This window comes from Leiobunum rupestre, chromosome 1, assembly GCF_980474605.1.
Source record: "Leiobunum rupestre chromosome 1, qqLeiRupe1.1.hap1, whole genome shotgun sequence".
Lineage (NCBI taxonomy): Eukaryota > Metazoa > Arthropoda > Arachnida > Opiliones > Sclerosomatidae > Leiobunum > Leiobunum rupestre.
This window is the reverse complement of record NC_143384.1, coordinates 18,909,812-18,936,208: the sequence shown is the minus strand read 5'-3', so window position 1 is coordinate 18,936,208 and position 26,397 is coordinate 18,909,812. Positions and strand designations below refer to the sequence as shown.

Below are 26,397 nucleotides of genomic sequence, written 5' to 3'. Positions count from 1 at the left end.
TTTCACAAGTGTAAATTTCGGCAACACGTGTTCTCCCCTAGAAATACTGATTATCAACCATAAGAACACGTGGTAATGCTACCTGGGAACAGCTCTCATTATTCCGTGTCACATAATTTCTAGCATGTTACTTACCGGTTATAACCAGATGGCACTCCAGATTGCGGGTATAATTATTGGGATAGTTTGGCGAGTAGAATTCCCTTTTCTCGGGGCTCCCGACGCTGAATGCCTCGCAATCTGGATTGAGGAATTGCTTCGTTGCCACAGCGCGAGAATCTGCGATAAATATTGATAAATTCATTATCATTTCTATTTGCCATTTTGGCTAACATTTTATAGCTCACTTAAAAATATTTTTAGGTTTTTTTTACAAAGGAAAGATAATTGTTTTTTAGTGAATGTCGGAGAATAATTGAGAAGAAATGTTTTAACAGAAAAATTAGTGCCTTTGTGTGAAAGACGTTGTAGCTGTTTTAATGTTTGAGATAAAAACCAATGATACGCGTATAAGAGTTAATCTGTAGTGTGGTTGTTTCGGGACTTGCAAACACAGTGTAATTTTTCTTTGGAACTATTTAAAAACAAGTTGACAAGCCAAAATATACCTCTCCTCGTAAGAGTTTTCCTGTGATATTTTTACAACTACGAGGGGACTATAACCTCGGAGGGGTATAACAATTACCCGGTCTGTCTGTTTTTCTGGGCTGCAAACGCGTTCGCATTTTTGGGGCAAAGTGCAATCACCCGGTCCGCAGTTTTGAGATTTGGTAAAAGGTTTTCTAAAATCCCTTTATTTCCAAAAACACGTGATCGGTATTAACTTTTCAAGTGTAATGGTTCATTTATGAGAAACATTTCAAGTTGTATACATCGCGTTCTTATGCCTTTTTGTTTTGCTTACCTAACTCGTAGCTTCGTAATTTATTTTCCGTGTTTTCTTATCGGCTTTAAATGTGTGATACATTTTCATTAATGTGGTTACGTTGGTTTCATTTAGATCGAGATACGCGCTGTCATTTTGCCTTCACAATTCAGTTAAGGGTTTTTTGTGTGCGTTGTAAGTTTTTACAATTTTTATTACCGTGGGTATTTGGTTGACTTTTTCTGGATTTCTAAGTATTTGAATTACCTTGTTCGATGATTGGGTTATTATTATATATTTTTAATTGCTTATTTCTGCTATTACAATTTTTGTTACTGTGGGTATTTGGATTGAATTTTTCTTGATTCCTAACTTGTTCGGTTATTATTATATATTTTTATTGGTTATTTTTTTGCTTTATTTCGTTTATCGAAAGTGTTGATAATGTGAGGGAGAATTCGTGTCTACGAGCCCCACTCAGTTTTTAGTTCCACATCGAGATATATATATATCGAAGTGGGACTATTGCTATGGACGGAATGTCGTTAAGTATTGTTTGTTGTTTGTTTGGCGTGGAAAGCAACGACACGGTAGATGGAGCTGCAAAAAATAATTTATTAATCGAACCCAGATAGCTGCTAGCCGCGTAATCTTCAAAAACCGACGCCTTTACCAACCAATTTACGCCGTTCTCTTCAAACTATTCTCGGAACTTCTAGTCGTTTTTAGCGACGCGGTTGAATTTGGCTAGTTAAGTTGTCGCAATTGTCGTTCCTTTTTCCGCCTTATTTTACGTATATTTACGGCGTTTAAGGTCAAGTGAACCTCAAACTTTGCCGCCCCCACCCCCCCCCACCCAGTGGATTTTCACGAAGGGTGACACGGGCGTGGCGGGAAGTTTGAATTACAGTGTGGGGCTACACAACCTTTACCGATGGCCAGTTTCAGGTCTGTCAGGTAAATAGGGGGCACAATTTCGACCCCCCCTTAATAACAATACGTTAAAGTCAACTCTTTAACTTAGGATGGTACTTTTTATATCAAACGATAGCACACGCAGTGCCGTTAATTTACGACCAACCCCTTTAAAGGGAGAGTGACCGAAAAAAACAAGTTGGTCTCATTCGATAGAACTCTTTGACGCGCAGCCAGTGCCGTTAATTTCCACCCCCTCCGCCCAACCCCCTTAAAGGGACAGTGACCGGAAAAAACAGTTGGTCTCATTCGATAGAACTCTTTGACGCGCCGGCAGTGTCGTTAATTTCTGCCCCCTCCGCCCAACCCCCTTAAAGGGAGAGTGACCGGAAAAAACAGTTGGTCTCATTCGATAGAACTCTTTGACGCGCAGCCAGTGCCGTTAATTTCCACCCCCTCCGCCCAACCCCTTAAAGGGACAGTGACCGGAAAAAACAGTTGGTCTCATTCGATAGAACTCTTTGACGCGCCGGCAGTGTCGTTAATCTGCCCCCTCCGACCAACCCCCTTAAAGGGAGAGTGACCGGAAAAACATTTGGTCTCATTCGATAGAACTCTTTGACGCGCAGGCAGTGTCGTTAATTTCTGCCCCCTCCGCCCAACCCCCTTAAAGGGAGAGTGACCGGAAAAAACAGTTGGTCTCATTCGATAGAACTCTTTGACGCGCAGCCAGTGCCGTTAATTTCCACCCCCTCCGCCCAACCCCTTAAAGGGACAGTGACCGGAAAAAACAGTTGGTCTCATTCGATAGAACTCTTTGACGCGCCGGCAGTGTCGTTAATCTGCCCCCTCCGACCAACCCCCTTAAAGGGAGAGTGACCGGAAAAACATTTGGTCTCATTCGATAGAACTCTTTGACGCGCAGGCAGTGTCGTTAATTTCTGCCCCCTCCGACCAACCCCCTTAAAGGGAGAGTGACCGGAAAAAACAGTTGGTCTCATTCGATAGAACTCTTTGACGCACACGCAGTGTCGTTAATCTGCCCCCTCCGACCAACCCCCTTAAAGGGAGAGTGACCGGGAAAAAACAGTTGGTCTCATTCGATAGAACTCTTTGACGCGCAGCCAGTGCCGTTAATTTCCACCCCCTCCGCCCAACCCCCTTAAAGGGAGAGTGACCGGAAAAAACAGTTGGTCTCATTCAATAGAACTCTTTGACGCGCAACCAGTGCCGTTAATTTCCACCCCCTCCGCCCAACCCCCTTAAAGGGAGAGTGACCGGAAAAAACTGTTGGTCTCATTCGATAGAACTCTTTGACGCGCAGCCAGTGCCGTTAAGTTCCATCCCCTCCGCCCAACCCCCTTAAAGGGAGAGTGACCGGAAAAAACAGTTGGTCTCATTCGATAGAACTCTTTGACGCGCAGCCAGTGCCGTTAATTTCCACCCACTCCGCCCAACCCCCTTAAAGGGAGAGTGACCGGAAAAAACAGTTGGTCTCATTCGATAGAACTCTTTGACGTGCAGCCAGTGCCGTTAATTTCCATCCCCTCCGCCCAACCCCCTTAAAGGGAGAGTGACCGGAAAAAACAGTTGGTCTCATTCGATAGAACTCTTTGACGCGCAGCCAGTGCCGTTAATTTCCACCCCCTCCGCCCAACCCCCTTAAAGGGAGAGTGACCAGAAAAAACAGTTGGTCTCATTCGATAGAACTCTTTGGCGCACACGCAGTGCCGTTAATTTCCGCCCCCTCCGACCAACCCCCTTAAAGGGAGAGTGACAGGGAAAAAACAGTTGGTCTCAATCCGATAGAACTCTTGGACGCGCAGGCAGTGTCGTTAATTTCTGCCCCCTCCGACCAACCCCCTTAAAGGGAGAGTGACCGGAAAAAACAGTTGGTCTCATTCGATAGAACTCTTTGACGCACACGCAGTGTCGTTAATCTGCCCCCTCCGACCAACCCCCTTAAAGGGAGAGTGACCGGGAAAAAACAGTTGGTCTCATTCGATAGAACTCTTGGACGCGCAGGCAGTGTCGTTAATTTCTGCCCCCTCCGACCAACCCCCTTAAAGGGAGAGTGACCGGAAAAAACAGTTGGTCTCATTCGATAGAACTCTTTGACGCGCAGCCAGTGCCGTTAATTTCCACCCCCTCCGCCCAACCCCCTTAAAGGGAGAGTGACCGGAAAAAACAGTTGGTCTCATTCGATAGAACTCTTTGACGCACACGCAGTGCCGTTAATTTCGGCCCCCTCCGACCAACCCCCTTAAAGGGAGAGTGACCGGAAAAAACAGTTGGTCTCATTCGATAGAACTCTTTGACGCACACGCAGTGCCGTTAATTTCGGCCCCCTCCGACCAACCCCCTTAAAGGGAGAGTGACCGGAAAAAACAGTTGGTCTCATTCGATAGAACTCTTTGACGCACACGCAGTGCCGTTAATTTCCGCCCCCTCCGACCAACCCCCTTAAAGGGAGAGTGACCGGGAAAAAACAGTTGGTCTCATTCGATAGAACTCTTGGACGCACAGGCAGTGTCGTTAATTTCCGCCCCCTCCGACCAATCCCCTTAAAGGGAGAGTGACCGGGAAAAAACAGTTGGTCTCATTCGATAGAACTCTTGGACGCGCAGGCAGTGTCGTTAATTTCTGCCCCCTCCGACCAACCCCCTTAAAGGGAGAGTGACCGGAAAAAACAGTTGGTCTCATTTGATAGAACTCTTTGACGCACACGCAGTGCCGTTAATTTCCGCCCCCTCCTACCAATCCCCTTAAAGGGAGAGTGATCGAAAAAAACAAGTGAATAAATTCATGGGTATTTTTTGTATGAATTTGCGAATTTACGTGACTTTTGGTGCCTAAAATACCCAAATGTTTGATATAAATTTCCTAAAATAAACCCATTTTAATCCCATTTTAAGAATTTCTTTATATCAAATTTCAATAATTTAAAAAAAATTATGTTCGTCGTGTTTTGCTTACCTATTTCACCTTTGATACTTTCGGTCTATCTAACGATAGGAAATCACATGGCCTCAACAGCTTTTGTATTTGTTAATTTGGTTTGCCCACCCGAGTATCCTGAGGGTGGGCGGTGGCCACTCTTTAACATAGGATGGTAAATTATATATCAAACGATAAGAAATCACGTAGCCTCAACAGCATTTGTATTGCTTTGCCCACCAACGTATCCTGAGGGTGGGTGGCGCCCAAGTTTTAATCCTTAAACTTAGGATGGAATTTTATATATCTAACTATAGGAAGTCATATGGCCTCAACAGCTTTGGTATTGGTTTGCCCACCCGCGTATCCTGAGGGTGGGTGGTGCCCACTCTTTAACATATGATGGTTAATTATATATCAAACAATAGGAAATCCCATGGGCTCAACAGCTTTTATATCAGTTTTCCCACCCGGGTCTCCTGATGGTGGGCGGCACCCACTCTTTAACTTAGGATGGCAATTTATATATCAAACGATAAGAAATCACGTAGCCTCAACAGCTTTTGTATTAGTTGTCTACCTGTGTCTACTAAGGGTGTATGGGTTTGCCCACTCGAATACACTGATGTGGAACTAATATTACGGAGGGGTTATACAATCACCGTGGCTGTGTGTCTGTCCTGCGAACGCGTTCGCATTTTCCGTGCAAATGTTAATCATTGCGTACGCAGTTGCTAGGACTGTCGAAGGGTTGGCAAAACGACAATGCGACGGTGAGCGTTAACGGATTCATTTGCGGTAGGGTTTGGTTTGGATGGTGTTATTTCGTTAACGCGCACCGTCGTGACAGTTTTAATTCAGTTTGATTGGCTATTTCGTTAATGTAAGGTTTATGCGTAGGGTGTGAAAGTTGAGTTTGTTGTGTTATGACGGTTGTTTGTTGTGTTTGTACTCTTCAACTGCTCCTTATTGACTTTTGGAACGGACCGAGTGCTGAGTGTTATGCAACCTCTCAAGGTCCAATGGCTTGGTTTCCACCAATTGTTCGTCTTAGTATCAATTTGCGATTTTTTGGCGCAGGCCGGGAATCAAACCTGGGTCTGCTCCGTGCAAGAGATTTACTCTAACCACTGAGCCACCGATGCTTGTCAAGCTGCGGTGTTTTTCGAAACCGAAGTTATTTAATTAAATATTTATAAATTATATTAATCTTATATTTAATTAAATATTTATAAATTATATTAATCTTATATTTAATTAAATATTTATAAATTATATTAATCTTATATTTAATTAAATATTTATAAATTATATTAATCTTATATTTAATTAAATATTTATAAATTATATTAATCTTATATTTAATTAAATATTTATAAATTATATTAATCTTATATTTAATTAAATATTTATAAATTATATTAATCTTATATTTAATTAAATATTTATAAATTATATTAATCTTATATTTAATTAAATATTTATAAATTATATTAATCTTATATTTAACTAAATATTTATAAATTATATTAATCTTATATTTAATTAAATATTTTAGTATTGTTACAATGCGGATAGCCCACCGCCGAGCCATTGACTTCCTTAAGGAACAAATTAAAGTAAAGGAACCCTTATGATAAGGCGGGTTTTTTACTAAACGGATGAATACAATATCTGTATATATTGTTGATTGAACTTTGTTTTTTAATTTTTGTGAACTTGTTAAAGTCTAAATATTTTACGAATTAAAATTTAAAGGTCAAATCTTGTTTTAGCACAGTCAGCAGATAAAATGGTTAAAGGGTAGAACCCGTTAGTTTTTTGTAATAATTTCGTTGTTTTTTTCAGTCTTTTTTTTATCATGTGCGTATTAGTTTTCAAGGGTAATAGTTCATTTATGAAGAAAATATCGAGTTGTTTACTAATAGTGTTCTGGGTTTTTAACTGGGTCGTCATTACTTCGTAATTTATTTTAAACGTTTTCTCGACTGATTAAGATGTTTAATGCAGTTCATCAATTGGGTTAGTTTGTTTTATTTATAAAGAGCCCTAACCATAGGTGGGCAAAATCGTGATTCGTTTCCTTCTATTGGTTTTATATTACAAATTGGAACGTATATATTTACAAATTGTAATTTCAAATCGTTAAACTAGCCATACTATTGGCTAAAGTAATAATCGAATTATCAAACACTATTATAATCCAGCTTTAAAGCTTTGATTAGAATCACAATTTCGATGCAGAATATTCTCAAATCTATAAATATTTTTCACGAACGTGATATCTCCCAAGAAATAAGAGGCAAATTAGATTTGTGATTACGATTGGCTCAGTTTTACAGCCTTTGTTTCAAAATCGCGAATCGAAATTTTTTCGATTACTCAAAGCTTCAAATGTTGCGACAGATAGCTTAACTCTAAGGGGTTTCAAATCGCACTCGAGATGCGAGATAGGACTAACAGCAGTGAGGGATTCAGACTCAAAAATTTGATTCAAATAAGTAAGACCATGGTTTCCTTTACAGAACAAAAATGCAAAGAATTGTAGCGAGTGTTCGAACTCACGATTTTTATTACATTTCATGTCGATTGCTGATTGTGATTTTTCTAGTAGCGTAGTGAGAATTTCCCGAGGGGTCGGACATTTGGTAAAATCCCGTACAAAATTTGGAAAAAAATCAACAAATCCAAAATCCAAGAATTTTGCTCCCATAGACTTTGTATGACAAATCCACAATAAAAAATCCTGAATTTTTAAAAAATCCAAAATCCCGTACACAAAACAGGCAAATGTCCGACCCCTCGGAATTTCCCTTGAATCTGGAATCAAGGAGCGGCGACGATCCGGGGGGCAAAGGGCGCTCGGGCCTCCTCTGAAATAAAAACTGGGGGGCTGAGGCCCCCCCCCCGCCCTGGGAACACGACGATCCTAAAGCGCCAGGTTATTATTTACTTAGTAAACTAAAAATATTTTTGTTAATTTGAAATTGTTTATTGAGACTAACGAATAAAACTTTTGTCACATATTTAACCAATCTTGCTCAAGTGCCTTAAGGTAAAAGGTTAAGCTTTTTAATATACATTGTTTGGTACAACCACTCAAAACTCGTGAAAACTGCGTTTAACAGAAAATATGTTGTAATTAAGTAAGGTCATAGTTAAGTTACTAGGGCAAACTTATAAATAACAAAATATGATTTAATTTAATAATCCAAGTGGCTACTGGCACTGGTAGAGCAGCAGCGGCGTTGCCAGAAAGTGTTAGCAAGGTAGGCAAAGTTAGTTTTTAAAATTTGGAACGTTTAGAAGCATTTTGGGGCCTCATCTTTAGCTAATTGTTTTCAGGAAATAAATACTTAACCGCGCAATGGTTGAGCGAATATTATTTTTGGGCCCCCTTGGTGGAATTATCTTGCTTACTCCCTGGCACTGCTACTGAAGAGCGAATGGAACAACTGGTCAACTGTGTAAACAAAACTAAACCAACAACTAAAGGCGCTGCGTGATAAAACACTTCACAAATAGCCATCCTTGATATGGAACCTGAGACATTCCATTATACGACATGAGGGCCGCACGGAGAAAATTCTGCCAAATATAGTCTTGGGCTCTTCTGCTTAAAAGTATCCGATGGAGGTGCTGGCAACAGGGCCGTCTTAAAGATTTTTGGGGCCTTGGGCCCAATTAGATTTGAAGGCTCTTTTTAACATTAATTTTTTTTAACGATTTGTTAAAATATGATCGTCCAAATTGAAACCACTATAGCATGTATTGAATTTTTCAAAACCAATTATTCCGTCCTATTAATGCAATTGCTTTGGGGGCCGGGGAAGCACGGCGGTGGACAGTTTTTCACCGCCCCGGTAATTGTTCTCCCACACAGAACGACCCTGTATTACATTTATAATATCTTCAATAACTACCTAAAATGTTAATTTAGGTAAAATTAATGTATTTACATTAAATTCTACTCATATGGCTACCCTTCGAGTGTTTCCATTGAAACTATACATATGAGCAGGGCCGTGCAGAGGGGGGGGGGCAAAATCCCCGGGGCCCGTATGAAAAGGGCCCACGAAGGGGGCCCGTAGCTGCAGGGCCCAACAAAGAAGCTCAAGGGGGGTGCAAATCAAGGTAAGTTGGGAAACAGTTTTAGGGCTCAAGGGGGGGTGCAAATCGAAGGGGCCCGCGAGTACGTTTGACCCCGGGCCCCAGGATACCTCTAGCTCGGCCCCGCCAACTATCTTGAGAAAATGAGTTATAATTAGAGGATAGCGCCGCCGCCATTCTTTAGATAACGCCGAAACGCCGCGGCCACCGAAACATTTTTATTTCGCCGCCGAATTAATCTCCATTATTAAAGTATAATAATTGTGTTTTGAGATCTAAATTTGATCTAAATAAATTTTTCTATTGGTAGTGCTACGATTTCTAGGCTGTTGGGTGCACCGTACTCGCGTTATAAAATTAGAAAAGATCTGGCACCACTGCACCAAGATATTCTGCACAGACAGCTGGGATCGGAGAGAGATAAATGAAAACGGCTTTGGACTCTGGAGTTGCCTCGCCTCGTATTTTGTAATAAGTACAGAAACGTATCAGCTGCATTCAGCAATAACTAGTCTATTATATTACAAAAATTCCTTTGATACAAAGATAAAATAATTTGTGATTATAGACTTAAACGGGCCTTCCAAATCGACCGCCATTACCTTACAATCTACGATCTATGATGAAACAAGACGTGCGACGGTCAGAATACACACAATCCTTCTAATGTGTTAAGTTTGTTTGAGCTATTCACAGCAACCTGCAACGCCGGTATCGCAACCAAAATATATCCACGGTCACACATATATACATATTTACACTTATTTGTTACTTCTAGTCATACTTTGAAAGCATCGAAGATTCCTTCGATCAGTGTCACTTTCATTTTTTACTTCTGATCACACTTATTTGTTACTACTAGTCAGCCGTTGAGTGTCACACTTATTTCTTCTAGTAACTTATTAGTTACTTCTGATCACACTTATTGGTTACTTCTGATCACACTTATTTGTTACTTCAGGTCATACGCCGCAGACTAGGCCGAACAGTGTCATACTTAATTGTTACTTCTGCTCAAACGTTGAAAGCGTGGCCCACTCTGAACGGCCTTGAAAAACGCTAGAGGGAAACGGGCAGGTAGACCTCTATAAACACGCGGATTTACAATGTTGCGGGGTCCGTATACGCTGCCCAAAAAACCTTACTTAGAATTGAATTTAAGGAACGTATTTGCATTTCTAGGTTAAATGTAAACCACAGCTATTCAAAAATATAACTTTCATGAAAATCGGACTTAAATTAAGGAACGTTATGTCGACTTTCAGGCGGAAATATAAAACCACGAACATTGGGTTCCGGTAAATAACCCCGAAAACTATACTTAAATTTAATATTTACTGATATAACCGAAGTTGTAGTTCAAGTGAATCCTAACCTATCCAATAATATTTTTTGTAACGTTATCGGACTTAATTTTAAAGAAAATATCTACCACATAAAGGAAATCACCGAAAATAGTAAATTGCGCAAATGCCCAACTTCTTGGGCTCCGATTGCAAAACTTTATGAAAGGCTATCAATGGCGATGTCTGTACATTCGAACGAGATATCATTGACTCTTCTAGCCCTAACCGTTGAAGAGGTATGCGCGACACGGCCGCATCGGCGGCATCGGCATCGGCATCGGCATCGGCATCGGCTACACTGTACGTGAGACTAATACACACAAATCCTTATGATTGTGTGTAAAAACCGGTTTTGGGGGGATGAAATTTCTGCGGTAGAAGGCTGGCTCGTCAGTTGTCTGTACGATAATGGCGGCGCCCAGTAAACGTTTCTAAAAAGAGTGTATAGGTAATAATACTAGTGAAATGGTAGTAAATAAGTACAGTATTGTTATTACTAGCGTAAATGTTTTAGTAAAATAGTATCATATGTAACATAGTTACTCATAAGTGTGCCTCTGTTTAACATATCTGTATTAAAAATTTAAATGAGACCTTGTTTCACAGCCGCCAAAGAAAATACGGACTAACGTCGCGTAAAACTGGTTTTAACTTCCATCCCCGCCAGAACTACTTTTGATGACGATAAAACCGTCATCGACTGGGAAGTGACGTCAATTACGTCATATCCTTGCAACAAGGTCTCATTGAGAAAAAGTTCTTTCTGGCACACTTATGATTAAATAAGTTACATATGATAGTATATAACCAAAGTTACCTCATTCTCGTTTTGAAAAAAAGTGGTTCCTATTTTAATAAAATACATTCTATTAAAAATGTATTATTTTAAAAAGTTGAAGTTCTAGCGGTCTTTTAAAAGGCTGGCGCTATTTCTGAGGTGGGGGGGGGGGAGTTTTTCCCCTTAGGCGCCGCCGCCGCCGATTTTTTTCAACGCCGCCGACTATTTTCTGCAAATCAGCGCGCCACGCCGCCGCCGAACTAATTATCGTACCCGCCGCCGCCGTTGAAAATTGGTTCGACGCTATGCTCTAGTTATAATGCTATTTATTCAACGTTAATCTAACTTTCGAATACAAACGGTGTTGAATTTTTTACGATGTTTCCGATTGTATGTGTTAAGATCCATATTTAGTCACTGAATAGTAATCATGATCCTGATTCAACTATTTCTAGTGGTGGAAGCAAAAACGTCAAATGATGTTCCCACTAGGTGAAATAAATTCTGAATTGTGATTCTGAACTCCTCAGTACAATTTTCCCAAATTCGCATCTCGAACTCGAATTCAAACTCCTGGAGGTTCAGCTACCCATTCCAAAATTTGAACTATTGTCGAATTTGCATCGACAAATCAATTTACGGGAATCTTCTTTTTGATTTAGAAATAACTAATTCGTTCGATTTAGCTTCAAAAAACTGAACTTCTTTCCCCCGAACAAAGCCTTAGCAGATCTCCAGAGACACGATCGTATCAACGAATTGGGGAAAGCCGACTAAGAAGGAACGGTTTCTAATAACAGATCACAATGCGAAAGCTTCGAACGTATTAAAATATATTATCTGATATTATACGGGCTGAAGCTAACGGGTGAATTTGATGCGAAAAAAATCGCGATTTTGCCCACCACTGGCCCTAACTATTCCGTCTACGGTTTTATTGATATACGAGCTGTCGTTTAGTCAAGGGGCTTTCTGTGCTTTGTGAATGGTAAGTTTTTCGCTTCTTGTAAATTAATTTTTTATTGGTGTGGATATTTGGACATCTACGATTCCTAATGCAGTCATTGATTTCCTGGGTGTGCGAGTCATTATATGATATTGGAAATTGGACGGTATTGGTCTTTTTCACGCGGTATGTGTCACCACGTCAACAGGAAGTCTACGAGTCGTCTACTACCAGATGTCGAATATAGCTATTCTACGGTATCTTCATCAAGGGCGAGTGTTGAAATAAAATGAGCGTTAAAGATGCGGCAAGTATGCCGTAAGCGAGAAAAATACAAATACCCTCTGTAGATATTTCTTTCGTAAAAATTTGCTTCGTATTATATTTAAATGATAAACTTGTTCTGTAAATAGGGTTAAATTCGATTGTGCATTGTTTTAGTACGTCTAACTCGCTGTTGTAACTACTTAATTAATATTATTCTGAATAAATTAAACTAGGTTGTTTCGTCTCAATTATTTTAATTAAAATTAAAATTTTATACAGGGCGGGATTGAACCGGGATTAAGTTTTTAGTAAATAACTCTGAGTTGCGGAGATATATATTTAAGGGTCATCTCGAGAAATTAATACCACTAGGGACAATTCTTCCGAGGAGAGGTATATTTTGGCTTGCCAACTTGTTCACGTACGCTACGATTCGCGTTTTCCCATCGAGTCGGCTTCGATTTCCGATTTGGTTTTTAGTTTTTTTATTACAATTTTTCAAAAGTGACGCAAATGTCAGTTTCTAAAAATGACCAAAATCGGTCGCCCCTGAGAGTTGGCCGTGTTAGTTCCAACACGCAATACACCCGAAATTTTCTCTCTTTCCGCCGCGAATTTCGGAGGGGGAGGGTCAAATGGGGTAGTTTCAGAAGGCCTGTGAGTTTCGGAAACGGGGAGGTGGTAAGGGGGGGGGGTTTCAGGGTCGTTCCGATTTGAGAGTCCCGTGGCTCTCTCGGCGTACGTTAGTCCAGTGGCCTTTATGCATCAGCCATTGGATACAGGGGGTTTAATGGGTACAGGGGGGTTTGGTGCGACTGAGAGTTTGAGTAATTTTTGCGGGGAAAAAGGTACCACGGAAATTCTCGCGTTGGAAAGAGGGAGGGGAGTACTACGGAAATTATCGCATGGAGAAAAGGGGAAAAGAGTACCATGGTAATTATCACATGGGGAAAAGGGAGAGGAAGGGCCTTACTGGGGTGGTTCTACTATGGGGAAAAGGGTACCACGGTAATAATCATATGGGAAAAATGGGGAGGGGGTACTCCGGTAATTATAACATCGAAAAAAAGGGGAGGAAGGGCCTTACTGCGGTGGATCGACTATGGGGTAAAGGGTGCCACGGAAATTCTCGCGTCGAAAAAGGGGAGGGGAGTACTACGGAAATTCTCGCATGGAGAAAAGGGGGAGAGGGTACCACGGTAATTATCACATGGGAAAAAGGGGAATGGTACCCAGGTAATTAACACATGTGAAAAAGGGGGAGGTGGGTACCATGGTAATTATCACATGGGAAAAAAGGGGAGGAACGGTAATTATCACATGGGAAAAGCAGAGAGGGGGTACCACGGTAATTATCACATGGGGAAAAGGGGAGGGGTACCCCGGTAATTATCACATGGGGAAAAGGGGGACAAAGGGCCTGACTGCGGTGGTTCGACTATGGGGTAAGGGTACCAAGGAAATTATCGCATGGGTAAAAGGGGGAGGGTGCCTTGCGTTGGATCGACTATGGGGAAAAGGGTGCCACGGAAATTATCCCATGGGAAAAAGAAGTTGGGGAGGGAGTACTAGAGTGGAGTGATCAGTTAAATACCGTCAAAGAACCCTGATTACGGAGTTTACAGTTTTTAGATTTAACAGTTTTAAAAACTTGGAACAGGCCGTAATTACTTAAATAATTAGTTGAACTGTGAAATTATATGAATACATTTGAAATGTGTAAGATAGGATCCCTGCAAATCATCTTGAGAATCGTGAATATCCAAAATCATTGGAAGGCCATGATTGCCAGTCTAAACCTCCACTTACCTTTCAAGTGTATACTTATTTAGTTCACTGGTAGTGCACATCGTAGGTAAATCACCGACATTTTTAAGAAATCACTAAAGGCAGTGGCATAGCCTGGATTTTGTTTCGAGGGGACACACCATTGAAAAAAAAGTATAAAATTAAAAATATTTGAATCTATGACCACACATTTCGGGGGGAGGGGAATGTGCCCTGTGCCCCCCTCCATCCCTGGATACGCCACTGACTAAAGATATTTTAGGAAATCAGTAATCAGGTGTAGACACTTTTAACGAGTGACTAAACCCTCGAAAAATATCTGAAGGACCAACCTTGTTTCAGGAACGCGTACTTTGCTCTAAATTTTGACAGAGTGTTTATTTTGCCGAGTGTGTTCAGTTTCAGTCGCAGGTACCTTCCGGTTGAATAAATGCTCCTCGCCGTATTATTAAACCGACATATTGAATGAAGCAAATTTGAGTTTTCTCGATTGCCGTCTCTTATTTCTATCAAAGCGTTGTTGCAATCATTTTCTATATACGTGTTCAATTCTTTAAAATTGACTTCAACGTAATGTTTCTTTGGAGCTGTTTAGAATAAAATTAAAATGTTATTTTTACTAATAATAACTTAGATTATCTATCCAGAGTGTCTGCATTTGGTCAAATAGATCATTTTTGTCAAGACGTTTATTTTAAGGGAATATTTTTTCTATTCAATTCTATTATTTAATTTATAAAGCTTCAATTGCGAAATTTAAAGAATTTTAAATTAAATTTTTACTCATAGATGGTAGACAAAACGTTTCAAATTAAAAGCATGGCATACTGAAAATGTTCCGATGAAATTGGTTTGGTCGAAAAAAGGCAATTTTTGCAAAGTCATGAGGTCATAAAAACCAGTTCGTGTCAAAATATTATTATTAACAGACGTGAAAAATTTAAAATACCTGATTATCTCATGGTAGATGTCGCGGTTGACGGGTCTTTCCGGAACATATCGACAATCGCCGCCAAATTTGCTGAACTAAGTTACTTATTTACAGCCCTTTTTTGTCTTATAATTTTGTTAAAATATTCGTCTGCTAGAAATTCTGCTTTTATAGCTCATTGAAATTATGCTTTAGGGGTTCAGTTTGTATTTGTTCAGTTTAAAAAAATCGTTATTTTATCCCCTGAAATGTGTGTAGTTCGATAATACCTGCATCTTCGCCAACGCGAGTCTTTGGGCGATTTATCACGTTACAAAAAGACCTCTCTACTATACTCGGAGCAACAGGACGGCTAGCTTCAATTTTTCTCCGCCGTAAGTCATCGAGGCTCGTTGCTGCCGTATTACTTCATAAAGCCCCGCAGGAAAAAGTCAAGGGTCGAGTCAAGGGTGACCGAATCGCTCCGTTCTTTTGAATCTATTACTAAGGAAATTCGGTAGGTAAAAGTGTCACAACATCACGATGTTAATGCGCTAGTGCACCGTCATGTTGACACAGAAGACGACTGTAATCAATCAAAGGAATGTCGTCTAAGAATCGTGCGTATTTTAAATTTTGGTCACCGATCGAGTGTTAAATGAATATATGTAAGCTGTCTGCTCGTTCAAAATTATCTCTGCATAAAACTTTAAAATTCAAAAGTTGTCTGATATTTCTTCACATATTTTGCTCACGAATATTAAGGCAGATTCAATTAAGCTCATTCAATACTTCTACTTGAAGAAAGATAAAACTTGCGGAATAAGATGGTCTGCCTAAACGTTTAGTTTAAACTGTACTTGGTGGTGATGAGGGAATCCAAAGGATAGATTGGCGTTTAGTGATTAAATTGTCTTTCTCTCGAGAAGGAACATTAGTTTGAGAATAAGAGAACACTGTCGTATGGCTGAAACTAATTAAAGTCAATTTTGAATATTTATAGTTCATAGTATGACGCGGCTTAGTGCAGTTAGGATGGCGGCTCTGTAAGCATTTGACTAACAAGAAATGCGTTACCAGTTCTAGCATAAAAGCACGCTATTGTCGGGAATAAGGTAGATCTGATTTTAAAAAGTCGCTACTAAAGTAATGGGTATTAAACTCGAAATTCATCTCTGACTAGTGAGTCCGACTGGTGATTTAATCAGCTTCACGTTGTCTAAATACGTGTTGATTATTCGAATGGATAATAATATGCCATCTGCACTGCATCAGTGAGATAATGCATTTACTTAAAAATTAGGATTAAATAAAATATCTAAACCATTAAATTTAAAAAAATATGTTTTGGTAAATGCGGAAATATAATCACAAACATTCATTTGAAATATATTTTAGGAAAAGTCTATTAAAACAAGGTATTTCGACCTAGTACCGGTGAAAACTTTGCAAAAAGCAGTGGATTTTCAACCAAATCATTTTCACCAAAACAATTTTCAGTATGTCCACAATATTTTCGTTTGAAGGTTTGGTCTACCACCTAAGTATGGTAAAAAATTCCAAAAAACGGTGAAAAGTTTTTCAATTTCTCTGAATTAATCACGTTAGACAGTTTCGTATTGAGAAAATTTACAAAATATTTCGTGATTCTAGATAATATACTTTTGAAGGCTGGTTTACACTAGGGCAAAAACGCCACAACGGTGACAGTCGACACAAAAATATTGCACTAGGCCTAACGGGAAATTTTCGCGTCGACGTTCACCGTCGTGGCGTTTTTGCCCTAGTGAAAACCAGCCTTGAGATAAATAAGGTAAAACCCTGAACGTACCTTCTAATATCAAAACGCAACTGAAGCTTCCACCAAAAGTATTTGGGTAACCTGGTGAGTAGAATTCTTTGATCGTTGGATTGCCAACACTGAAATTACGACACTCGTTTTGTTTGGAGGCGCTAGTTTCTAAAATTTCGAAAATTATTTTATACCTGGTAGCCGTCTCTCAATTTCTGTCAATTTGTTGGCTTAACCGAAATTGAGCAATGTAATAGAACTGCCTCTACGTTTTGCTATAAGGTCTATAGGTTAAAAATGTTTGGTCGAATTTAATTCCTTAGCTTAATTTTCATTCAATATCTTAAGAAATAATTTTTTCATTTAAAGTTATCTATAAATTCAAGGTCTTGTGATTTCTTCATTCTTTCAAGAATGGCGTTGTTTAGTCCATAACGGGCACCATAAATAATAGGCGACGAGGGTCCTACACAGCGGTATGGTCACGCCATGAATAAAGTTACCAAAAATATTCAAGAAAACATGGTACTCATTGTAAGTTGAGCATTTGTAGGAATTAAATGTAAAGAGATGATTTGTGTCTTATAAATAACAAATCGTCAGCTTAGAAGACAGAAAACCATCAATTGAAGAGCTTCTTGGCTCTATGTTAACTCAAAGGCTTTCACATAAGTCAATATCTAGCAAGTGCATGAAGGCGATCTCACTTACCATTTCCAGTGATTCGTAAAGGCTTTCGTATTATAATTAAATTTGGTAAAAATGTCCAAGATGGTTCTACCTTTGGGGGCTTGAATTTCGACGGCTCAATTACAACGCTATTCATTCCTTATTTATCCTCCTCCATATCTACTAGGGTGTGTCAAATATTTACACTAATAATTCGATCGAATACTAAATTGTATATTCGATTGGTCGTACCGAATTGATGTTGAAAATGTTCGCGATGGTTTTGCTGATCAAATAGTCAAAGGAGAACGCGATGGGATTTCCCAAATTTGTCTTGAATGTCACGGAACTACTTATTACTTTTGCTTAACCCTAGTTGGAATTTTTATACTCGAGGTTTACTTACCGAGAAATGAATAAGATGCCTTGAATCCTGAGAACTGTCTCGAGTCATCGGATTCAAATCTTAATCGAATCGAATTTCCGGGCGAATGTATGACGCCTGGATTAATGGCATCGCAAAAATTTCTAAAATCACGCTTTTCATCTTCATTCTGGATTTGCAGATTATCAAATGAGCAACGAGCGCTTTCTTCCAAGTGAAACTCGGAAAAGCTTATTAGAACTGAGTGATTCATTTCCGCTGTGGAGTTCAAACAGACCTTAAATAAACGATGAAACGAAGAACCAAATGCACTTTTTCGCGGCAGTGGCACCAGACATTTTTTTAATTCGAATATTTCGTTAGTTTTATCATTATTTTAAATCTGTTAGGGTTTAGCTTTTTTTGCTCCTTTTTGTCACTATGTGGTTTCTTTTCGCCTGATGTCGGAATAAAAATTTACTCTTTTTAACGTAAAACGTTGTACTCGCCAGTTCCGGGGATGATAATTACTCCGGCCCATAAACTATTCGCTTGTTCCGGAGTATTAGGGCTACTCTTTTTACTCCTTCTGAAAAGGTGGTGTAAAGGATTTTGTCGTCTGCTAGCCATAATTTATCTGCCAAAAGGCCAAAGGCCGCCATTTTTTATTCTGACTCACACTATTGGCCATCACAGAATCGGAGTGAAATGACGTCATAGCCTTACTTTTCTCACCCCACTCCGCAATCCCAGAACAAGCGAAAACAAACCACCTTTTCTTATTAAGACTAATTTTTGACTAAAAGGTAGGCAATGAATATTATATTTTGATATACCGCTTGTACTCACCTTTGAGGTACAGATCACATAGAATGGACGCGTGGTAGAAATTGTTGAAATTTGGCGAACTAAATTCTCGAGTCTCTTTGTTTCCAATCGAAAATGGGTCGCAGGGAGTTTCTACGTTCCGTCTTTCCTCTAAATGATAGTAACAAAGCAAACAAGCAGATCAATATACGGATCAGAGACACACTTTACGCGAAATGATGTGGGAGACGTTGTACCACTTTCCTTCTTGAGCCGAAGTGACCACTGCGGAAAATGTTTCTCGCGTGTTCGCCTACTTGCTCTTTACCGATAACAAACGCCATATTTCTCCAAAAAATTTTAAATTTTAGCAACACATCAAAATATATACAGTGTGTCCACTAAATAACTTTCCAGAGCTAATTATCGAAAAGCTATTTTTCCTAGGAATTGGATATTTTCAGATCGCATAGAACGCGCAGGTGGTCATGAGATGATAGAATAGTCTCTCTTTGTTGAGCGCTTAAAAGGTATCGTAAGATGTCCCGTTTATGGAGCTAATAAGATTTTGTTATTATAGGATAAATTATCGTGAGAACGATTGGATAATACATTGATGGATAATTCTTTCTTTGTTGAATAGGCTTTAGGTTAATTAATTAACTTACTTTTTCAGAAGCTTAAATTAAATATTCATGTCAAAATATGACATGATTTCAAATAAAATATTTTTTTTTCGAAATTTAATAACAAGGTTCTTCGCCGTTTAGATAAAATCAAACGTCTTATAATAAGCTAGGAGCAACAAACACAACACCCCACGCAATAAGAACGCAACCCGTCAAAAGTTGTGCCTTGTCTTGTGTACAGTTTTCATTGGTTAGACGCTTTAGCACCTGCTGCCGTCGGAAGGGGAAATATTCGAAAATTTTCTTCCGCCTTTCTGTAAAACGTTTAGCGTAAAGGCTTGTTCAAAGAAATTCGTACACAACACTGCGTAAGCTTGTTTAAAAGCTATCTGCGTTCACCTTGTGTTTGTTACTTCTAGCTAATAAGTGACTGGCCGTGTTTGGATCATCGAACAACCTTCAAATTTAATTTTATCTAGCAACGATCTCACTTTTGCTTAAAATCAGTGTTCACGTGTGGTTTTTCTTTAAATTTCATTGGTCAAAGCTGGCAATCAAACGCCTCAAACCCACTTAACCCTGAACTTTTTGTGATTTGTTACCTTGTTTAACGAAATAATAAGTAGCTTTGAAGCCCGATTTCTCCACGGACCCGTCGGATTTGAACTTCAAAGAGAGGACGTTTCCGGTCGAAACGATCAGCCACGGAATAGCGGTGCCACTCAGTGTGTACAGCAGTTTCCCAGTGTCCATTTGGCCATCTCTAATTTCCAAATTATCAACGGAGCCGATTTCCATGGAAAACTCGGAGAAATTGAGAACGACGTTAAAGCCCGGTTCGGCTAAAAATACAAATTCTAATTCTAATTGGAATCACAGAACCGTCGGCGGTAATGGTCAAATCAAAAAAGTATAAATATCAAAATTCTTGACTAGTTCAAATGTAATTATGTAATGTAATTATTAATTTTCTTTTAACTCTTTGTAGTTTCCTAATAGACCATTCTATAAAATACTACTTATGAGGATATTTATTTTTGTCCCGATTTTTCGTGAACCACGCTCCAAATAGGATTATCTGGAAAACCTGCAAACCTAGTTATCTGGATAAATATTGGATTTTGGTCAAAATCCTACTCATTTAACGCTTGTAGTTTTATACCAGTATAAATAGCTTATTAACTATGTCTCATTGATTTTATAAATAGTTCAGTTATGAACTTACTATATTTTGAAATATACTACCTTCAAGTAGGCTACCTTAGCTATATTTTGAAAATCGACTCTATGGGTGACGCGTCGGAAAATAACAATCAAATAGGAATGAGCGGAAGCAGAATTTTTAAAACCGAAGAATAAATAAATTTGCAAAGTCCTATAGAAGAAGCGCTAAGTTGTCTTCGTGCAAGTGTCTGGCTAGTTTAGATAGGAGTTTATAGAAATTTTTAATTAGTTTCCCAGATTAAAAGTTAATGAGACGGCAGTTTTGCATAAAAATTTAAATTAACCAAATATAGAAAACCATAATTACACTAATAATAGAACGAAGCAAATCTTTTTTTTTACAATATTATGTGACTACCTGGTTCACTATATTTATTTATAACTGTCAAGTTAGAATTGCATTTTTTAATAATTTCTAATAATTCTGATAAATAATGATAACTTTTGTAAAAAATATTAACTGTTTCTCAATTTTGGTGGTGTCCGGTTTCATTGCCCGTTCTGCCAGAGCTGACGTCAGAGCCTTCGAGTGGCGGACTGCTAGTTTAAGTTAGTTAATTATGAATTTTAAGTTGCGTTTAGTTTCACCAATGTAAAACCCGTCACAGCTTCGAGCTATTTGGTATATGCCATTATTTTCAGTTTTACAAATTTTCCCTTTAAGCCGTTGAAGGCTAGATTGTATTTTATAAATGAGCTTATAAACGGGTTTGACGTTAGTCTTACGGAACACTTTGCCGATAGCGTTAGAAATGTTAATGTATGATAAGACAACAGCCTCTTTCTTTTTGAAAACTTTCTCTAGTAGTGAGTTTTTGTCCACAAAGCGTCGATGAATAATACGGTCGATGCCTCTGTTAAGGATAGAATGGTCATAGCCTCTATTGCTCGCGATGGAAAGAGCCTTAGCTTCTGCCATTACAATTAAATATTCTCAATTATACTAAATCATCCATAAATCAAGTCACGTGCTCACTAATGAACAAAAAGCAGTGTTAGAATTAGAACTTAATGTCGCAATCTCCCCAAAATGTTTGATCTCAGAAATTGAAATCGCACTTAAACGATAAAAATCACCTGAGAAATAAATGCATTAAAATGCTAGAAAAATATAATAGATCCAAATATAAAGAAATGTGAACACAAAGCGTTAACTGCCTGAGAGAAAATGAGCTTTCCAAAACTAGAAGCACAACCCCAGCATCCATCTTGGAAAATACTTTGAATTGGCATTAGTCTCGGATAAGTTGCTTATTTCCAAAATTTATGGCCATGTTGAACAATGTCGATTAAACTCGATTCTTTAAAATTATGGAACTTGCCTTTACGAAACTATTAAACGGCCCCTAAGAGGTACACTCCATACATCTTCATCGAATCATCGTATTTTAACTAAACAAAATAGTCAAAGTTTCCTTCCAATTTTTGAAAAAGTTTTATTGGTTTAGCGATTACTAATAACAAGAAAGGGATTCTTTATACTGTCGGGAGAATGAATGGTTGATACGACGCGCGGACATCCAGATCTAGTTTTCATCCAGCAGTATAAATTGTATTTAATTAAACCTACTTAAAGAATTAAATCTTAATACGATTATAAAATATAATTTTTTTCCCAAAAAGCCCAAAGTTATTGTAAAAATGTATATCTTTTGTTCTAAGCCATTTCTACTTTATATCTGTTTTTATTTTCGAGGTCCCGATCCATTAATGCCATACCCTTCAAACTATATTTGCAACACTTTCAGCAGTAACCAGTTATAGAATAGTAAACTTCCTAATCAAACTGCTCGATCTAAAAATGGCAAGTACTCGAGAGTTTTCACGCAGCCCTCATTAAGTCCAAATACTCGATGATGATCGGGTACACACAGAGCCCTAGAACTCAATCTCAATTAAAGGTCAAGTACTTGATAAAGACAGAGCTCTCGTCGAGCTTTAGTACTCTATAGAGGTCTATAACTCTTACGGCTTTAGTACTCATTCAAAATAATAAATAAAAACACGAAGAACACGCGTAAGTTTAATTGGTTTTATTGTTTTAATTTATTATTTTGAATTATAATTAACGTAAGGAGTTTCAAATAGTTTTTACTTCGAATTTAGTACTCATATGATAATGTACTCGCGGACACTAGTAATCGATAACGATGGTTTCTTCCTCCGCTCTAATACTCGATCTCAAAACAGACCGAGTACTCGATGATGATCGCTTACCAACACCGCCCAAATTTCAATAGAACTTACCAGAGATCGTTAAGTTGCATTGCAGATTACTCGGGTAGAAATCCGGATAGTTCGGAGAGGAAATCTCCTGAGAAGTGTGATTCGCGCTGAAATTGTCACAGAGGTTACGCGTTTTCGATACCCAACCTAAAGGAAAATACAATTAAATGTAAAATAAAATGCAACGATCATCTAACTTACGGACTTTGCACTCTCACTTACAAAGAAAAATCACCTTTTTAATTAATATAGAAAAATCGAGTTTTTATTCCAAAATCCATAGTTCTTTGGTTAATTTTTTTTTAGAATTTGGAGTATTCTATTAGTGGAACTGAAGGTTAAATTTAAACACTTCTTTTTAAAGGAAATTAAGAATTATATTTAAACGAAAATAAAAATTAATTTAATATTAAATTTTAATTAAGAATCAAGTTCATACTAAATTTAAATGAAGAATTAAGTTCATATTAAATTAAAATTAAGAATTAAGTTCATATTAAATTAAAATAAATAATTAAGTTCATAATAAATTAAAATAAATTAACTTTAAATTAAGAAATGAATGAATATTTAATTTAAATCAAACTAAGAAATGAATGAATATTTAATTTAAATCAAACTAAGAAATGAATGAATATTTAATTTAAATCAAACTAAGAAATGAATGAATATTTAATTTAAATCAAACTAAGAAATGAATGAATATTTAATTTAAATCAAGAAATGAATGAATATTTAATTTAAATCAAGAAATGAATGAATATTTAATTTAAATCAAGAAATGAATGAATATTTAATTTAAATCAAACTACATTTGAAACATTTCCAAATGGCCGTTCCGATGAAGTAGAAATAAATGAAACAGAAATGCTTACGTTTAGCCAGGTATGAATATTTGACCCTAAATCTGCCGGGCCTCGTTGCGTTGTTAGAAAGGAATGCCAGAAGAAGTTGGTGTCCCACCGAAACTATGCCGCGTCGAAAGATGGGCCGGCCAACCTCGTAAAAAGGTTTCGAAGCCGGATCTACAATTTGCACCAAGTCCGAACTTCCGGCGTCTTCTTCCGCGAAGGGAAATTCCAAGAATGAGATTCTGATGGCCTGATCGTTTGGCGAAGGCGCTGATTTTTTTAATAAGAATATGCTATGGTTAAAAAATTTAATTAAAAAATATTAATGCATTCACATACAGTTTGAAACCAAGAATTTATTTATACTAAGGGTGAATGACTATTTGTTGAGACAAGATGGTGCTCAGAAAAAATGTACACATCACTGGCAGGTAGTCAAAAATGTACAGGAAAGAAATGTACGCATCACTTTAGCAGGTAGGTGAAAATGTACAAAGGGAAAAATGTACACATCACTGGCAGGTAGGTGAAAATGTACAGGGAAAAAATGTACACATCACTGGCATTCTATAATCAAAGTCAACAACCAAAGTATAACTGAAACGTATAGCGTTTCCCTTTGAGACCGCTCGGAGACCACTCGGGATTTTACGATGACGTCATTACTCTTACTCGGACAGACGCGAAATCCTTGTGAGAGCAAAAAAAGTTGCTCCGTAACTGAAGACTGAGTGGTCGGCGAGCGAGTGATTCCGCCAATGGAGGACGCAACTCGCCCTCGGAGCAGGTTTTCTCTACCCAATGGAAAACGAAAAAATAAAGAGCAGTCCGCGATCGCTCGGACCAGGCCAATGGAAAACGCTATTAGAGAACAGGGAGAGAGACCAAGCGAGATAGACTTTTCTATTAGTGTATCAAATTTACCCTTTAATAATATATAGTTATATTATTGTTCAATCACTCTATCATTCTTACCACTTCCCCACAAACACAACATTGGCGACGGAGATGGGATCCAAGAAAAGAAAATAACACAGTTCAAGTAACAATTGAAGTATCAGTCTAACTCTTGCACACCACGTCTCAACACTATCAATCTCAGAACAAAGGATTAGGCTTAAACCGCAACTATGTCAACACCGCCTACCATCACTGTGTCAGGCACTGATGGCCAATGCGACAAGTTCAATCCAAAGGAGGAATCTTTCACCAATTACTCTGAACGCATGAAATCATACTTTTGGGCAAATGATTTAACTATAGATGCGAAGAAACCTTCCATTTTGGTAACTTGTCTACCGTCCACTGTATTCTCTAAACTGACGGGCATGATTGTTCCAGAAAAACTCGGGGACAAGACGTATGATGAACTGGTGACACTACTCACGCAGCATTACGATCCAACACCGAGAGAGATTACGCAACGCTTCAAATTTAACCAAAGACTCAGACAACCAGAAGAGTCAGTTAATAATTTCATAGCGGAACTCAAACGACTAGAGGAGCATTGTAACTTTGACGCAGCGTTCGATAGCGTGATAAGGGATCGCCTGATATGTGGAATAGCAAATCCGGAAATTCAAACACGTTTACTCCAGGAAGCCACACTCACACTAGCGCAGGCAAAAACCATTCCAGTAGCCATAGAAACAGCAGCCAAGGATTCCAGAGTTATAAATCCGCCGATGGAAATTCTGCATACACACAACCACATGCAACATTATCACTCAACCGCAAAACTGGTAATAGGAACGAACCAAAGAAAGACTTCTTTCTTTGAACTCCCTACAAAACGCAATGGCTGATGTTTCCGATGCGGAACGAAAGACCATTTCACAAAGAGTTGTAAACTCATAAGGAAACAAAATGCAACAAATGTAGGACATTTGGCCAGAGTATGTTTGGGTACATCAGGAAAGCCCAATACAACGAAGAAACAAATTACAGAGGAAGATCGGCAAACCACAGTTCAATACAAGCTTTTCGATGAATACAATGCTACTGCTTACCACATTGAAGCTGCTAGCGCAAGACCCTCAGTCATTGAACCATGTCTCCTAACATGTAAACTGAATGGTAAAGCACTACCGTTTGAGTTAGACACGGGTTCTGCCTTCACGATTCTCTCGGAAGATGTCTATAGCACAATTCCGAACGCCAAACCTTTGGAGTCATTTCCGTACAACTTACGCTCAGTTTGTAGCAGTAGCAGTAACCTGGAAACCAAAGGATTTTCGACCGTAGATGTATAGTTTCATGGAAAGAAAGGCCACTTACAAGTAGTCGTCACACGAGGAACCAATCCAAATCTCTGTGGAAGAACTTGGATCTTCTCTGATCTACGAGTTTTGGATCACTTTGTTCATCACTTGACTAGTGCCACCCTCACATTGGAAGATATCTTGGAAAAACACAGCAGTTTTCACACCACGTTTAGGACGTTTTAAAGACGTCTTGGTACATTTAATCAGAAAATGAGATGCGCGACCGAGATTTTTCCAACCACGCACTTTGCCCTTGGCAATCAAGGAGAAAGTTGAGAAAGAACTTGAACAGTAAATTACCCTGGTAATTACCAGGGTAATTACCATTTTCGTAATTTACCTAAGAAAATTGTAAATTACTGTTACCAGTGTAATTTATCGCGTAAATTACCAGGGTAAATTACCGATTCGTATCTCTACAAAAGAGCAGCTCCCAAATTCCATAAAAATAGGATGATACTGTCCGTTGCACTAGCGCACTGTATTTGCCGCCTTTGTTTGTTTTCGTGTAATTGTCACGCGTTGATTTGCAATATACTCACTCGAAACAGAATGTAGATTTTATAAAAAAGTAAAAATACCAGTTATAATTTTGACGCAAATGAGGCTGCCACCTGAAGAATTGGCATAAAGCGGTGAACTCAATTCCTGGGTTTCGGTATTTCCCACGCTGAAGTTGTGGCACGCTGTTTTATCTGCAATGAGATAG

At 38.6% G+C, this 26,397-nt stretch overlaps 1 protein-coding gene across 1 annotated transcript in view; it reads right to left on the bottom strand.

The window, feature by feature from the left end:
- The window catches only part of LOC149961253 (uncharacterized), a 37,686-nt gene extending 13,840 nt beyond the window's left edge, over positions 1-23,846 (bottom strand). Inside the window, exons 1-9 of the mRNA XM_090155616.1 lie at positions 23,791-23,846; positions 23,449-23,717; positions 22,595-22,720; positions 19,726-19,965; positions 18,537-18,665; positions 17,730-17,966; positions 16,694-16,822; positions 14,285-14,539; positions 136-279 (exon numbers count right to left, since the gene is read on the bottom strand). Of these exons, the coding sequence (XP_090011742.1) occupies positions 136-279; positions 14,285-14,539; positions 16,694-16,822; positions 17,730-17,966; positions 18,537-18,665; positions 19,726-19,965; positions 22,595-22,720; positions 23,449-23,717; positions 23,791-23,846 (1,585 nt within the window). The remainder of the gene's footprint in view (positions 1-135; positions 280-14,284; positions 14,540-16,693; positions 16,823-17,729; positions 17,967-18,536; positions 18,666-19,725; positions 19,966-22,594; positions 22,721-23,448; positions 23,718-23,790) is intronic.
- Positions 23,847-26,397: the final 2,551 nt, after the last annotated feature.